The sequence below is a fragment of the Caretta caretta genome, chromosome 4 (assembly GCF_965140235.1).
Source record: "Caretta caretta isolate rCarCar2 chromosome 4, rCarCar1.hap1, whole genome shotgun sequence".
Lineage (NCBI taxonomy): Eukaryota > Metazoa > Chordata > Testudines > Cheloniidae > Caretta > Caretta caretta.
In genome coordinates, this window is record NC_134209.1 from 130,463,921 (window position 1) to 130,478,860 (window position 14,940).

The window sequence follows — 14,940 nt, forward strand, 5'->3', positions numbered from 1 at the left end:
ATGCTGCAGGGGGGCCAAACATGTTACCCAGCCCCCTCTTCCTGCTCCTATGGTGTTTGACTGGAATCCTGCTCTGCTCCTGTGAAGGTGTGGGTCAGGGGCTTCCTGGGTGCTGGTCTCCCCCCATCCCCAAAACCTACTGAGCTTACGCACCACATTTGCCCTTCTTTGTAACTCAGTCACAGGGTTCCACCTTTGCTATGAGAAGAAATAATGATGAACTGACTTTCTGTGCAAAGCTGTTTAATCCCAGCAGTTCTCTAATACAAAAAAAGAAAAAGAAAAGAAAAGCTGCCATCAGTCTGCTCTTGTCACTCAGCTTTGCATACGGTCTGAATGTGCAGATCCATCACCTCTATTTTGCCAGTCGTTATCATCCTATTAAAATGCTGCTAATTGAATTATTTTTAAAACTACCAGTCCCTAATAATTCCAAGATGCTGCACAAAGAGCTCCTTTTCTCAGATGCACGTTTTAACATAGCGCAGCAATTGAGAGGATCAGTTGTCTGGTCCCCTTATCGCTTTCCTACTGCAGGTTTAAAGCAGATCTTGTTTATTGTTCTTTTGGAACTCACTGTGAGATCTTTGAAGTGGTTGGGCTTTTCGGGACTTTAGGCACAGGCCTGCGCCTGGTGTGAAGCAGGCTGAGCAACTTTAATGTTAAACAAACAGCAGCCCCAGCGGAGGACAATGTATGAGATATTGATAATGGCAGCCAGAACATACACTATCCATCCAAAGCAAACTATACATTGTCTAAAAAAAGCAATTTAGTGCAGTGCCTGCTATTCAGACCAGCCTGATGAGTTGAAACAAAGACTGTGTTCTTTAATGTGAAAAAAAGATAAAAGAATGCTTTAATGTATAGGATGTGTCCAGATGTGTTTTTCCTTTTCTTGGATTCTTCTTGCTTTTTATTCCGCCTCTGGTGCTTTGCTATACCCTGGGCGTAAAACAGCACACATCTAAGACATTCTGTTTCTTACAATCAAATCAATATTGCCTGCTGGATAATCAAACAAGAAGCGCATTGAAGCATTTGAAGAACAAACACCAATTCCAATAAATACCTACGGATCTTTTAAAAAATTTACCCTTGTTTAGTCTTTAATCAGGAACTTGCAACTAGTTCACAGTTTTCCTTTCTTTTTTGCTTAAAGATTAATGGCTTTTTCTCTCCTTTTATTGGCAAATATTATATTTTTGACCTTCCTGTTAACCCATTTACACGTAAAACCTTTTTCAAGGACTAAGGCTGGTAATCACAGAATTTTTATTTCACAAGTATTGAATGACCTCTTAATCCTAAAATTAATCTACAATAATTAGTTAATCATTTACGTCAAATCCTGAATTCATTATTCAGTCCTTACACAGACAAAACTTCCATTGATGCAGTGAATTTTGGCTGACAGTGGACTTCAGGAACTGGCCCTTAGAAATTAATTGTTCAGTAATTCATTAATGGTAAGATTGGTTTGTTGATATTATGGATCACAGAGCCAAAGGGGAGGTTTCATGGTTTAGGGTTCACTCACGTCCTGATTCTGACACCTGTGTGACTTAATCAACTTTGAAGGAGATATTTCTGATTTACAGCAGAGTGAGTGATAGCAGGATCAGATCCCTAGACTCCATGGAAACACAGGTTCAAATTCTAGCAAGATAAACTCAGACTTTTGATATGTTCAGGATAGGTAATTTAGTAACATGCACTTTACTCTGTGGGGTTCTTTTATATAGGATCTTAAAAGCCAAGGGCCTGGCTGCTCAATGTGGATATTCAAGATCCCCTGGAACTTTTTGTGAGTAGTGAGTTGCAATAGTATCATGGTCAAAAAGTCTTCTCCCCACACATTTGTGAAGGGTGCTGTTTGGCTGTCACCCTCACCACCCAGGAATGGCTGCGTTTCTCTGATATTGTCTATAGATATATTTAGCTTGTGCAGTGCTTTGGGATATAGACAAATCAGATAGAAATGCAAAAATTATTCCTACTGTCTTTATTTTAAGGCGGGGAGAAAAATCTTCCATTTCCCTGCCTGTTGCTCATCTACTGGCTGCCCCTTTCACATCTAATGGCATCTATCATGATCAACATATTTCTGTTTAGGGGAGGCTAAATGGGATTCTATTAGCAGCCTGTCAATATCACACTCTAAATTGACTTGAAAGACACTCAAGCAACACACGTAGAACTGAGCATGCTGCTCTTTAATGCTCCCAGCTCTTGCTGATCTAGGAAGTAATAAAATCAAACCCAAGAAATTGTCCAGCAACATTGGATCTCTTGCAGTACCACCCGGTAGCCAGTGGCTCTCCAGGAACTTCAAAAATAATCCATTCAGGGCTAGTTGAGTGATTATTAGATCTATCAGGTGAATCAGAATATACCAAATTCCCTCCTGAGGGGATGGCAGTTGGTCCATATAATGTCATTTTGTTCAGAAGCTCAGTCCCTAGCAGTGCGGAGCTCAACAGCATGCACATACAGAATGTCCCTGATTAGCATGCATTAGAAATAAAGCACTGCCCTTAATTAACAACAAAACAGTCATAATTGAGAAGTTGCCAGAGTGATTTCACAGATGCAAACTTAATAAACCTCCATATTTGCCTGGGTGGCAATTTGCAGCTTCAACTTACATTTAATGAAAATTGGATGTGGTACTTAAAAATGAGATTTAATAATCTAACCCCAATGACTGATTCAGAGCCTAGCCAACACTTCCCAAAATGTAATAGCAATTCTGTTTGTCTTACTCTCTGACATAATGCAGTTAAAATATACATTCACATTATGATTTTCAAGCACTTCTTTGTTTTTGTTTTGCAGGTGAGATTTGCATGCACACAATTCTATAAAACAGCCCCCTTAAACCAGTAACAGTTACAGCCTGTGAAATGAAGTCTCCATGTTGATTAATATGTCTAATTAAACTGAGCAAGACTTGGGTTCACCCCACAAGACTTCCACATTTAGAACTTTTATTGGCTTCAGAAATTGTTCTCTATATAAAGAGATTGCAGATTCAGGCCTTTTATTTATGGGAAGCACTCCTGGAATTCTAAATATTTGATATATTAGAGCAAATTCTTTCACTCTCAAGATCTTCAATTTTGTCAGCATGTATAAATGCCCTGAAAGTTTGTAAACTTTTCTTTTTCTCCATTCATGACCCGTTCTGTCAATTTTATCAGAATATTTGTACTCAATTTGTACAAATAATCAAAGTACTAAATAACTTACTCTTTTTTTCAAAAATAATGAGAGGCACAGACCATCCCTGGAAAATGCCCATATCATTTTAATCGGTAGTCTTCCACTTGCAATATTCACTAATGTTATATTAACTAACTCATTTATTTAAGAGATCAGTAACTTGAAAATGAGTGAGATCTCCCAGGTCCAATCCCGCAAGGGGCTGAGTTCCTTCAAATTCCACTCAATTCAGAGGATGCTAAGAGGATGATATATTTTGCTCAGCGCTTCACAGGATAGGGCTCTCAGTGAACAATGTAGACTGATAAGCACTGCAGTCCAAATAAATGATTGCTACAAAACAACCAACATCTGGTTAATGGACAAACCTCTACGGACCAGCTCTTCAGCTGGTGTAAACTGGTCTAGCACCAACGAGGTCAAAAAAGCTATGCCCATTTACCCCTGTTGAGAATATGACTTCTCCCGAGTTCATTTACACCAATGAGCAACAGTAGAAATAACTAAGTCAGCTAATGAATGAACAGAACAAGGATTTTAAAAGCAAATGGTTTCCTACCTCCAGTCTGGTCCTGTCCACATCCTTAGGCAGTTTCACCCGAATTCGGTTTGTTACAATAAGCGTTTCATAAGGATAAATCTGTTACAAAAAGTAACAAAGGCATGAACGCTAGCAAAATGTGCTTCTGCTGTATGGCAACGTGTGTAACTTACAAATTTAAATGGTACATACTTGTATCCATATTTGACATACATATTTCACATGGACACAATAAGGAAAAAGGAACACATTTAACCTTGCTAGGAAGAGGTGAATCTGAGCATTCTCCCAGTGTTGGCATGGCACTTCTTACCTTGTATTCTGTAAGAAAATGGGAAATGGTTTGATAGTTTAGAATACGTAGGGTTCTTTCATGATTGCATTAGTGCACAGTTAGCAGAGATGAATGTTTCACATGACTGCATTTCTCTCAGTTCCTTGACTAGCTGCTGGATAACTGCATGTACAGTTATCTATCTACAGGTAACCTTCTGACCCTGGTGATCTGTATGGCCCTAACATTATCCATTGCTGAAACAACGATGCTGGTAATCTGCATCAAAGGCTGATGACAGAGGCGTCTGCATCCTGGTGCCATGGGGTTAAAGAATGGGCGTCCTTAGCAAAAGCAACCTATGGAGGAAATTGGAAATCTTTCTTCTCAAGTGGCTTGTGTGTGAGTTAACTCAGCCTCTTGTCTGAAAGCTCCTCCCTTCCTGCTCTTTACTGAAAATCATTAAAACATACAGATCACTAGACACATTACAATCTTGGAACATATGAAAATCATCATGTGAACAGAACGTTTCAAAGTGACAACACCCGATGTTTGGACCAAGTGAAGTGAAAAGAATGACTGCAATGAGAATAATGAGGGTTTCTTTTCTGTTCTTTCTAGGATTACTGGTCCTAAATTAGCATGAGATTAGTCTAGTTAGGTCAATGTTGCTGGATATACCACCACACGGCCACCAATCCCCATAGTACTTTGATGCTTGGAAGGACCACCAGGATAGTGGGGAGACTTTTGTAGAACCGCTATTGCCGAAAATATTTAAAATCAAAGACGAAGCTTTTCTTTAAAGCTGTGCTCCCTTATCTACTCAGATACTGAGAATAAATTAAGGATCAACACAAAGCCCTAGAGCAATGCCTAAGGGTGGGATTTTCAAAAGAGCTTAAGTGATTTAAGAGCAGAAGTTCCCACTTGAGCTCTTTGGAAAAGCCCACCCCAGGTCTAGTTCATCATGATCACAATCAGGTCGACTCATAATAAGGGAAGTTAATGCGGACAGATACTGCTTGTTGGATCCTGCTAAGGTTTAAATTCCATTGTAATATAGCCATTAAGCACCATGCACACACTTTGTGATTGGTGATTAGACAAAAAGGTTGTTACGAGGAGGAGGGAGAAGAATTGTTCTTGTTAACTTTTGAGGATAGAACAAGAAGCAATGGATTAAAATTGCAGCAAGGGAGATCTAGCTTGGCCATTAGGAAAAACTTCCTAAAAACTGTCAGGGTGGTTAAGCACTGGAATAAATTGCCTAGGGAGGTTGTGGAATCTCCATCACTGGAGATTTTTAAGAGCAGGTTAGACAAATACCTGTCAGGAATGGTCTAGATCAGGGGTGGGCAAACTACAGCCTAGGGGCCGCATTTGGCCCTTCAGACATTTTAATCTGGCCCTCGAGCTCCAATGAGGGAGTGGGGTCCGGGGCTTGCCCCACTCTGCATATGCCAGGGTCCGCACAGCTCCCGGAAGCAGCAGCATGTCCCTCCTCCACCTCCTACGCATAGGGGCAGCCAGGGGGCTCCTCACATTGCCCCCGCAGCTCCCATTGGCCAGCAACTGCAGCCAATGGGAGCTGCAGGGGCAGCACCTATGGACGGGGCAGTGCACAGAGCCGTTTGGCCGCACCTCTGCATAGGAGCTGGAGGAAGGACATGCTGCTGCTTCCAGGAGCTACTTGAGGTAAGCGCTGCCCGGAGCATGCACCCCTGACCCCTTCCTCCGCCCAAACACCCTGTCCCAGCCCTGATCCCCCTCCCACCCTCCAAACCCCTTGGTCCCAGCCTGGAGCACCCTCCTGCACCCCCAACCCCTGATCCCCAGCTCCACCCCAGAACCCACACCCCCAGATGAAGCCCTCACCCCCTCCTGCACCCCAACCCCCAATTTCATATGCATTCATTGCCCATCATACGATGTCCATACCCAGATGTGGCCCTCGGGCCAAAAACTTTGCCCACCGCTGGTCTAGATAATACTTAGTCCTGCCATGAATGCAGGGTACTGGACTAGATGACCTCTCAAGGTCCCTTCCAGTCCTAAGATTCTATGATTTTGGACTGAATTTCCTCTCTGCCTTTGGAATGAGAATATCACTGGCTAACAAAAGAGCACAATGGAGGCCACTGCCCAGTGCTGGGGGTACTGGGTCTGATTCAATGTATGATGGTAGTACTCTACACTTTACCTTCTCAATAAGGTAAAAAATAAAGAACAACAGCAGCTGATTCTCTGTGATAGACAAATTGCTGGGCTGTGCTACCATCTAGCCATCGTTAACAGAGCCATGAGAGGATCTTACAGGGTAACAGTAGTAACAGCATGTTAACAAACCCCTCCAAGGGGCAAAACACATGAAAGATAGGAGTGACTGAGAATCATCACTCAAAGTACCTCTCATCCCCCAACTGGCATCTTGGTCTGTTTCATATTGGCCCATACTTGCAGTCTGAAAGAGAAGGAAACAAAGAATGTAGCAAGAAACTAAAACAAACAAAACAGTAGGTAAAACACTGTAGATGAAAATAAGGAAGCCTACCTGCATAATCAAAGCACAAATCCTTTTAGCTTTGTTATAACACAGTCTATCTTTTCAAAGCAGGCAACTGAAGCAGCTGCAAAATAACGCAGCGTACAAATGCAGAGAGCTAGTTGTGCAAATAGAAACATAGGCATTGTCAAATCAATGGTCTTCAACTATGGATGTATGTTTTTCAACAAACTTCCAGAGGAGATAACACAAATCCAGAGCCTGCGCAGCCTTAGGAAATGCTGCAAAACCTTCCTCTATGAAAAACTCCTTTCACCATAAGAGACTAACACTGACACTCCCGTTCTTGCTCTGCACCTCTACTAAAAATACTGAACCCAAAACCCCTCCCACAAGGAGAATTTCATCCCTTAAAAGAGAGAAGTGCTAGAGACTCCTTGAAATTAATGAGGGACTGCACTACTGCTATTTATTTTATGTTGAAGGTGCTCAGATTCTACGATGATCAGTGGCAGCATCAAGCAGATGATTAGATAGACAGACACCTAAGGCCAGATTTTCGATCCCTCATATATCCCCCCTGCTTCACTTCACAGGTAACTGGGGCTGCTCTAACTTGAGCTCCAATTCCCAGCATCCCTCAGGATCAAAGAGGTGAAAAAGTAACAGAAAGTCACCTACACCCTCCCTCCCAACAGGTGTGTTGGACCTGGTTTTTGAAGACCTGGCACTATGGGCGAAGACTGGAGATTTCACAATAGACTAACAGAGTTAGGCACCGAAATCCCACTGAAATAAAAATTCCCAGCCCAAATTCTGCCCTCAGCTGCAGTTGCCAATAAACTCAATAAGAGTTGTGCGCATAGGACACAGCATTCTCTGTCTTCCTTCTGGTTGACAAGTGCTATGATGAGTTGATTGATATTACAGGACACTGGAAAACCAGTGTTTTTGTTTTAAGTCCTGAGGTTCATTCTTGTCTGTTAGGGGATGAGTCACATGCACAGCCATGGTTACAGATCCTGCAAGGCCCCGTTTTTTGGTTTTATTTTATTATTCAGCATTGGGAAAATTGATTAAAAATAACAAACCACAAAAGTTGGTACAAGCCTGCATTCCAAACCGAGAACAGCTATGCTGAAAAGAATGCCACAGTTTTGGCCTAAAGGGCTTGACCGTGCACGACCTTTTCAACTCACGAAGTTTACATGTGCGTTTCAACTTTCGCATTGCATAGATGGAATAAATACTGCCACCTGCTGGTCACAAATGTCTACTGCATGGTTTAATTCTGAATAGTAAACTGTTCTATTTTGTTTCTATTATGTTTCTATTGTACTGGATGTAGAAGCCCTCTACACCAACATTCCACACAAAGATGGACTACAGGCCGTCAGGAACACTATCCCCGATAATGTCACGGCTAACCTGGTGGCTGAACTTTGTGACTTTGTCCTTACCCATAACTATTTCACATTTGGGGACAATGTATACCTTCAGATCAGCGGCACTGCTATGGGTACCCGCATGGCCCCACAGTATGCCAACATTTTTATGGCTGATTTAGAACAACGCTTCCTCAGCTCTCGTCCCCTAAAGCCCCTACTCTACTTGCGCTATATTGATGACATCTTCATCATCTGGACCCATGGAAAAGAAGCCCTTGAGGAATTCCACCATGATTTCAACAATTTCCATCCCACCACCAACCTCAGCCTGGTCCAGTCCACACAAGAGATCCACTTCCTGGACACTACAGTGCTAATAAACAATGGCCACATAAACACCACCCTATACCGGAAACCTACTGACCGCTATTCCTACCTGCATGCCTCCAGCTTTCACCCTGACCACACCACACGATCCATCGTCTACAGCCAAGCTCTGCGATACAACCGCATTTGCTCCAACCCCTCAGACAGAGACAAACACCTACAAGATCTCTGTCAAGCTTTCTTACAACTACAATACCCACCTGCAGAAGTAAAGAAACAGATTGATAGAGCCAGAAGAGTTCCCAGAAGTTACCTACTACAGGACAGGCCTAACAAAGAAAATAACAGAACGTCACTAGCGGTCACCTTCAGCCCCCAACTAAAACCCCTCCAACGCATTATTAAGGATCTACAACCTATCCTAAAGGATGACCCAACACTCTCACAAGTCTTGGGAGACAGGCCAGTCCTTGCCTACAGACAGCCCCGCAACCTGAAGCAAATACTCACCAACAACCACATACCACACAACAGAACCACTAACCCAGGAACTTATCCTTGCAACAAAGCCCGTTGCCAATTGTGCCCACATATCTATTCAGGGGACACCATCACAGGGCCTAATAACATCAGCCACACTATCGGAGGCTCGTTCACCTGCACATCCACCAATGTGATATATGCCATCATGTGCCAGCAATGCCCCTCTGCCATGTACATTGGTCAAACTGGACAGTCTCTACGTAAAAGAATAAATGGACACAAATCAGATGTCAAGAATTCTAACATTCATAAACCAGTCGGAGAACACTTCAATCTCTCTGGTCACGCAATCACAGACATGAAGGTCGCTATCTTAAAACAAAAAAACTTCAAATCCAGACTCCAGCGAGAAACTGCTGAATTGGAATTCATTTGCAAATTGGATACTATTAATTTAGGCTTAAATAGAGACTGGGAGTGGCTAAGTCATTATGCAAGGTAGCCTGTTTCCTCTTGTTTTTTTCTACCCCCCCCCTCCCCCCGATATTCTGGTTTAACTTGGATTTAAACTTGGAGAGTGGTCAGTTTAGATGAGCTATTACCAGCAGGAGAGTGAGTTTGTGTGTGTATGGGGGTGGGGGGGAAGTGAGAAAACCTGGATCTATGCAGGAAATAGCCCGACTTGATTATGTAAAGAGTTGTCACTTTGGATGGGCTAGCACCAGCAGGAGAGTGAATTTGTGTGGGGGGTGGAGGGTGAGAAAACCTGGATTTGTGCTGAAATGGCCCACCTGTTGATCACTTTAGATAAGCTACTACCAGCAGGACAGTGGGGTGGGAGGAGGTATTGTTTCATATTCTCTGTGTGTATATAAAGTCTGCTGCAGTTTCCACGGTACACATCTGATGAAGTGAGCTGTGGCTCACGAAAGCTCATGCTCAAATAAATTGGTTAGTCTCTAAGGTGCCACAAGTACTCCTTTTCTTTTTGCGAATACAGACTAACACGGCTGTTCCTCTGAAACCTGTTCTATTACATTGTCCTCACCCATAACTATTTCACATTTGGGGACAATGTATACCTTCAAATCAGCGGCACTGCTATGGGTACCCGCATGGCCCCACAGAATGCCAACATTTTTATGGCTGACTTAGAACAACGCTTCCTCAGCTCTCGTCCCCTAATGCCCCTACTCTACTTGTGCTACATTGATGACATCTTCATCATCTGGACCCATGGAAAAGAAGCCCTTGAGGAATTCCACCATGATTTCAACAATTTCCATCCCACCATCAACCTCAGCCTGAACCAGTCCACACAAGAGATCCACAAACCAGGACCCCACACACAAACCAGGACCCCACTGTGTTAGGTGTCTTCTACAAACACAGAAGAAAAAGACAGCTCCTGCCCCAAGAAGCTTACAGTCTAAGTAGCTGTAAGAACTCCCCAGTTTTACTAATTCAAAGTAATTTCCTAATCTCCCTGTTGCCTCAGATTAGAATAATTCTTACCAACAAATCAGTCAGATATCAACTACTGGTTCCCTAACTAAAGTATTCTGTATAGGCAGACACTGGAAGTCAAATCCTACTGAGGAAAATAGAAAGAAGCAAATCAAATGTAAAAGTATAATTAGGCAGGCCAAGAAAAAATTTGAGGAGCAACTAACTGAAGACATTAAAACTAATAGCAAAATATTTCCTAAAGCACCTCAGAAGCAGGAAGCCTGCCAGACAATCAGTGGGGCCACAGGACAATCAAGGTGTTAAAGGAGCACTCAAGACAAAGCATTTGCAGAGAAGCTAAATAAATTCTTTGTATCGTCCTTCTCTGTATAGGATGTGAAGGAGATTCCCAAACCTGTGCCATTCTTTTTCAGTGACGGATCTGAGGAATTGTCCCAGACTGAAGTGTCAATAGAGGTGGTTTTGGAACACACTGATAAATTAAATAGTAGTAAGTCACCAGGACCAGATGGTATTCACCTTGGAGTTCTCAAGGAACTCAGATATGAAATTGCAGAACTACTAACCGTGGTATGGAACCTATTGCTTAAATCAGCCTCTACACAAGATGACTGGAGGGTAGCTAATATAATGCTGATTTTAAAAAAGGCTCCAGAGGCAATCCTGGCAATTACAGGCCGGTAAACCTAACTTCAATAGTAGGTAGACTGGATGAAGTTGTAGTGAAGAACAGAACTACCTGATACATAGATAAACATAAAATTTTGGGAAACAGTGAACACGGTTTTTGTAAAGAGAAATCATGCCTCACCAACCTATTAGAATTCTTAGAGGGAGTCAACAAGCATGTGGACCAGTGGATATAATGTACTTGGAATTTCAGAAAGCCTTTGACAAGGTCCCTTACCAAAGGCTGTTAAGCAAAGTAAGCAGGGATGGGATAAAAGGGAAGGTCCTCTCACGGATCAGTAACTGGTTAAAAGATAGGAAACAAAAAGTAAGAATTAATGGTTTTCACAATGGAGAGAGGTAAATTGTGGGTTCCACCAAGGATCAGTACAGGATGTGTGCTGTTCAACATATTCGTAAATTATTTTTAAAAGGGGGCGAACAGTGAGATGGCAAAATTCACAAATGATACAAAATTACTCCAGACAGTTAAGTCCAAAGCTGACTGCAATGAGTTACAAAAGGATCTAATGACACTGGGTGACTGGGCAACGAAATGGCAGTTGAAATTCAATGCTGATAAGTGCAAAATAATGAACATTAGAGAAAGTAATCCTAACTATACATACAAAATGATGGAGTCTAAATTAGCTGTTACCACTCAAGAAAGATCTTGGGGTCATTATGGATTGTTCTTTGAAAACATCCACTCAATGTGCAGTGGAAGTCAAAAAAGCGAACAGAATGTTAGGAACCATTAGAAATGGTAACAAATGAAACAGAAAATATCATAATGCCACTTTATAAAATCATGGTACGCTCACACCTTGAATACGGTGTACAGTTCTGGTCATCCCATCTCAAAAAAGATATATTTGAATTGGGAAAAGTACAGAGAAGGGCAACAAAATCATTAGGGGTATGGAACAGCTTCCATACGGGGAGAAATTAAAAAGCCTGGGACTGCTGATCTTAGGGAAGAGATGTCTAAGGGAGGGAATTAATAGAGGTCTGTAAAACCATGAATGTGTAAGCAGAGTCAGGATGAGCTGTACCCTGACATCTGGTGGCGAGTTGTGGTGGGTTGGGGAAAAGAACTTCAGGGGCTGATCTCATTTGCATAGGCACACCCACCCCGCCTAGATGGTCACTTTGGCTGCTGTAGGAGCCCCAGTTTCTCTGTTATTGGGGCAGGAAGAATAAACTGTTATTATCCTGATTATGTGAATCAAGGACAGTGGAACTGTTCTTGGCCTTTTGTTATGATGGAGGGACTCGTCATCAACTAAGCAGCACTTGCTAATCAAGGGTCATGGGTTCCAAAACCCAGTGAACTGAGAGAGATTGGGAACAGGTGGGATGGGTCCCTGGTGAGGGCCCGAAACACCAATTGCACCTTCTCTCTCCACTGTGGAATATCAGAGCTAATTTTGATTTCATTAGGAGTCTAGTTACGCAGGCTTCTGGACTGAATTCACTTTGGGCCAATGGTGCACCAGCACTGAGGCTCCCCTACTACAAGCTGAAATCACTAAAGTGCTAAAATTACTAACAGCTGAAGTCACTGAGTGCTGTGTTAAGTAGTTGGGGGGGGGCTGGCGGAGCAGTTTGTGGGATGGCTGGTGGAGCTTGAGCTGGTTTTGCATTGTGTTATTGGAACGGAACCCCTAGATACTGAACCCAGCCCTTGTTGCTGCTAACTCTGATGAGCAGAAGGGTTACAAATGGTATGGAGTCAATGAATAGGGAAGTGTTATTTACCCTTTCACATACCACAAGAACTAAGGGTCACCATGTTTAAACCAAACAAAAGGAAGTGCTTCTTCATGCAACACAAAGTCAACCTGTGGAACTCACTGCTAGGGGATGTTATGAAGGTCAAAAGTACCACTGGGTTCAAAAAAGAATTAGATAAGTTCCTGGAGGAAAGGTCGTCAATGTCTATTAGCCAAGATGGACAGAGATGCAACTCCATGCTATGGGTGTCCCTAAACCTCTGGCTGTCAGAAGCTGGGACTGGATGACAGGGGATGGATCTCTCAAAATTGCCATTCTGTTCATTCCCCCGGAAGCAGTTGACACTGGCCACTGTCAGAAGACAGGATATGGGGCTAGATCAGTGGTCCCCAAACTTTTCAGGGTCTTGCCCCTGCATCCTGTCCAAATACCCTTCCCTTTCCCCCGAGCCGGGGGCAGGGCTGCAGCTTAAGGGGAGGATGCAGTTATGGGTAAGGGGACCGAGGCTGGGACCACAGCTGTGGGCAGACCCAGGAGTGGAGGCTCAGCCGTAACCTCCCGAACATTCCTCCGCACCCCCCCAGAGGGGGCACACCCCACAGTTTGAGGACCTTTGGGCTAGATGGACCATTGGTCTCACCCAATATGGCCATTCTAATGTTTTTATATTTAGGCCATTTGTCCAATTTTAAACCAGACAGCCTTCTTTTTGCGTGTTTTGTTCCCCATCTGGTATTGAGGCAAAACCAGATGTGGTTTTGTCCAGTATCATATGGGGATGTCATTTTGAAGAGCACACTGCTCCACCCAAGCCGGCGTGACCTTGCACATGGCACAACACCACTGTTCTCTTTGGGGTTGAATTCAGTGTGTCAGATGCTGGGATCAACACCAAGACTGCTAGTCATTTTATATTAACAGGATGTACATTTCAGAAAATGCATACAAACATATTCAACATTTCAGCCAGGCTATGGCACTTGCATTCTTGCTGCTCCCCATGATTAATTGGAGGTCATTCTCTTGTCTTGAATAAAATACAGCCTAGATCACATACTGTATCTCTTTTCAAACTTCCTTTTGGAGACACTCGTGTAATGACTATCATTGTCAACTGTACAGTAGAACCTCAGAGTTACAAACAACTCAGGAATGGAGGTTATTCGTAACTCAGAACAAAACGTTAGGGTTGTTCTTTCAAACGTTTACAACTGAACATTGACTTAATACAGCTTTGAAACTTTACTATGTGGAAGAAAAAATGCTGCTTTCCCTTTATTTTTTTAGTATTTATGTTTAACACATCACTGTACTGTATTCGGAGGTTTGGGTTGTCTCTGCTGCTGCCTAATTGCATACTTCCGGTTCCAAAAGAGGTGTGTGGTTGAGTGCTCAGTTTGTAACTCTGGTGGCCATAACTATGAGGTTCTACTGTAGTGCCTAGGAGCCCCATCGTGGACAAGGAACCCATTGTGCTAGGTGCTGTACAAGCACAAAACAACAAGATAGTCACTGCCTTAAAGAACCTACAATAACTATCATTAGATACCTGTTCTTCTCTCGCTCCTCCTCCCCCGATCCCTCCCCCTTTTTTTTTTGACAAAAAAAAAGAAAATAAAACAAAATCTGGGAAACCTACATATATGAACACTGGAAAAAATCAGATTACCCACTTCAGGAAATGCAACCCATCTGTAGGTTGCTCTCCCTTTCTTCTAACATAGGAGAGCTAGCTTGCTTTAAATAGATGCCAGCCTTTCTCTATGATTTAACACTTACTGAGTTCTGTTAATATATCAAGACTACATTTTTGGATCTGTGTTTGTTTTCGGAGAAAAATAGGACTCTTAATGCTCATGGGACACACAATTAAAGAGAAGCCTCAATCTGGCTGACTGCTTGTTGAAGACAGACATGGCTGAACTCCCTTGGCATATGAATATGTTATGCAGAGCTGATAGCCAAAAATCTTTAAAGAGCTCTATGTTATTTGTGATTATCTACCTGGTTACTAAGCTGTATTTATGGTACAATATTAGCAGGTGTAACACATTCTATACTAATACCTACCTGGTGCAATCCATTCTTTCCGTAGCCAGGAAGAGAAGCAGATTTGGCATATGGGAATCCTGTAAAAGACACAATATGTATCAAGAGATTTTTGCAAAAACCTTTACAATCAAATTAATAAAAACAAGCAGAGAATACAAGAAACAATTTGCAAGAACTTTCGCCCGGTCTCTGAGATACAGTAGAGCTGTGTATGGTTTATCTCAGTCTTGCAGGAGGATTTTAAAAAGAGAAATATGTCCGCATC

General features: G+C 42.6%; 1 protein-coding gene across 17 annotated transcripts in view; it reads right to left on the reverse strand.

Annotated features, from left to right (window-relative positions):
* The window catches only part of ABLIM2 (actin binding LIM protein family member 2), a 214,829-nt gene that overhangs the window by 19,935 nt on the left and 179,954 nt on the right, over positions 1-14,940 (reverse strand). For all 17 annotated transcript variants that reach the window (XM_048848971.2, XM_075128053.1, XM_048848965.2 and 14 more), the window contains 4 exons: positions 14,694-14,752; positions 6,453-6,507; positions 4,023-4,087; positions 3,785-3,865 (listed from right to left, as the gene is read on the reverse strand). In XM_048848971.2, coding sequence (XP_048704928.1) covers positions 3,785-3,865; positions 4,023-4,087; positions 6,453-6,507; positions 14,694-14,752 — 260 coding nt within the window. The remainder of the gene's footprint in view (positions 1-3,784; positions 3,866-4,022; positions 4,088-6,452; positions 6,508-14,693; positions 14,753-14,940) is intronic.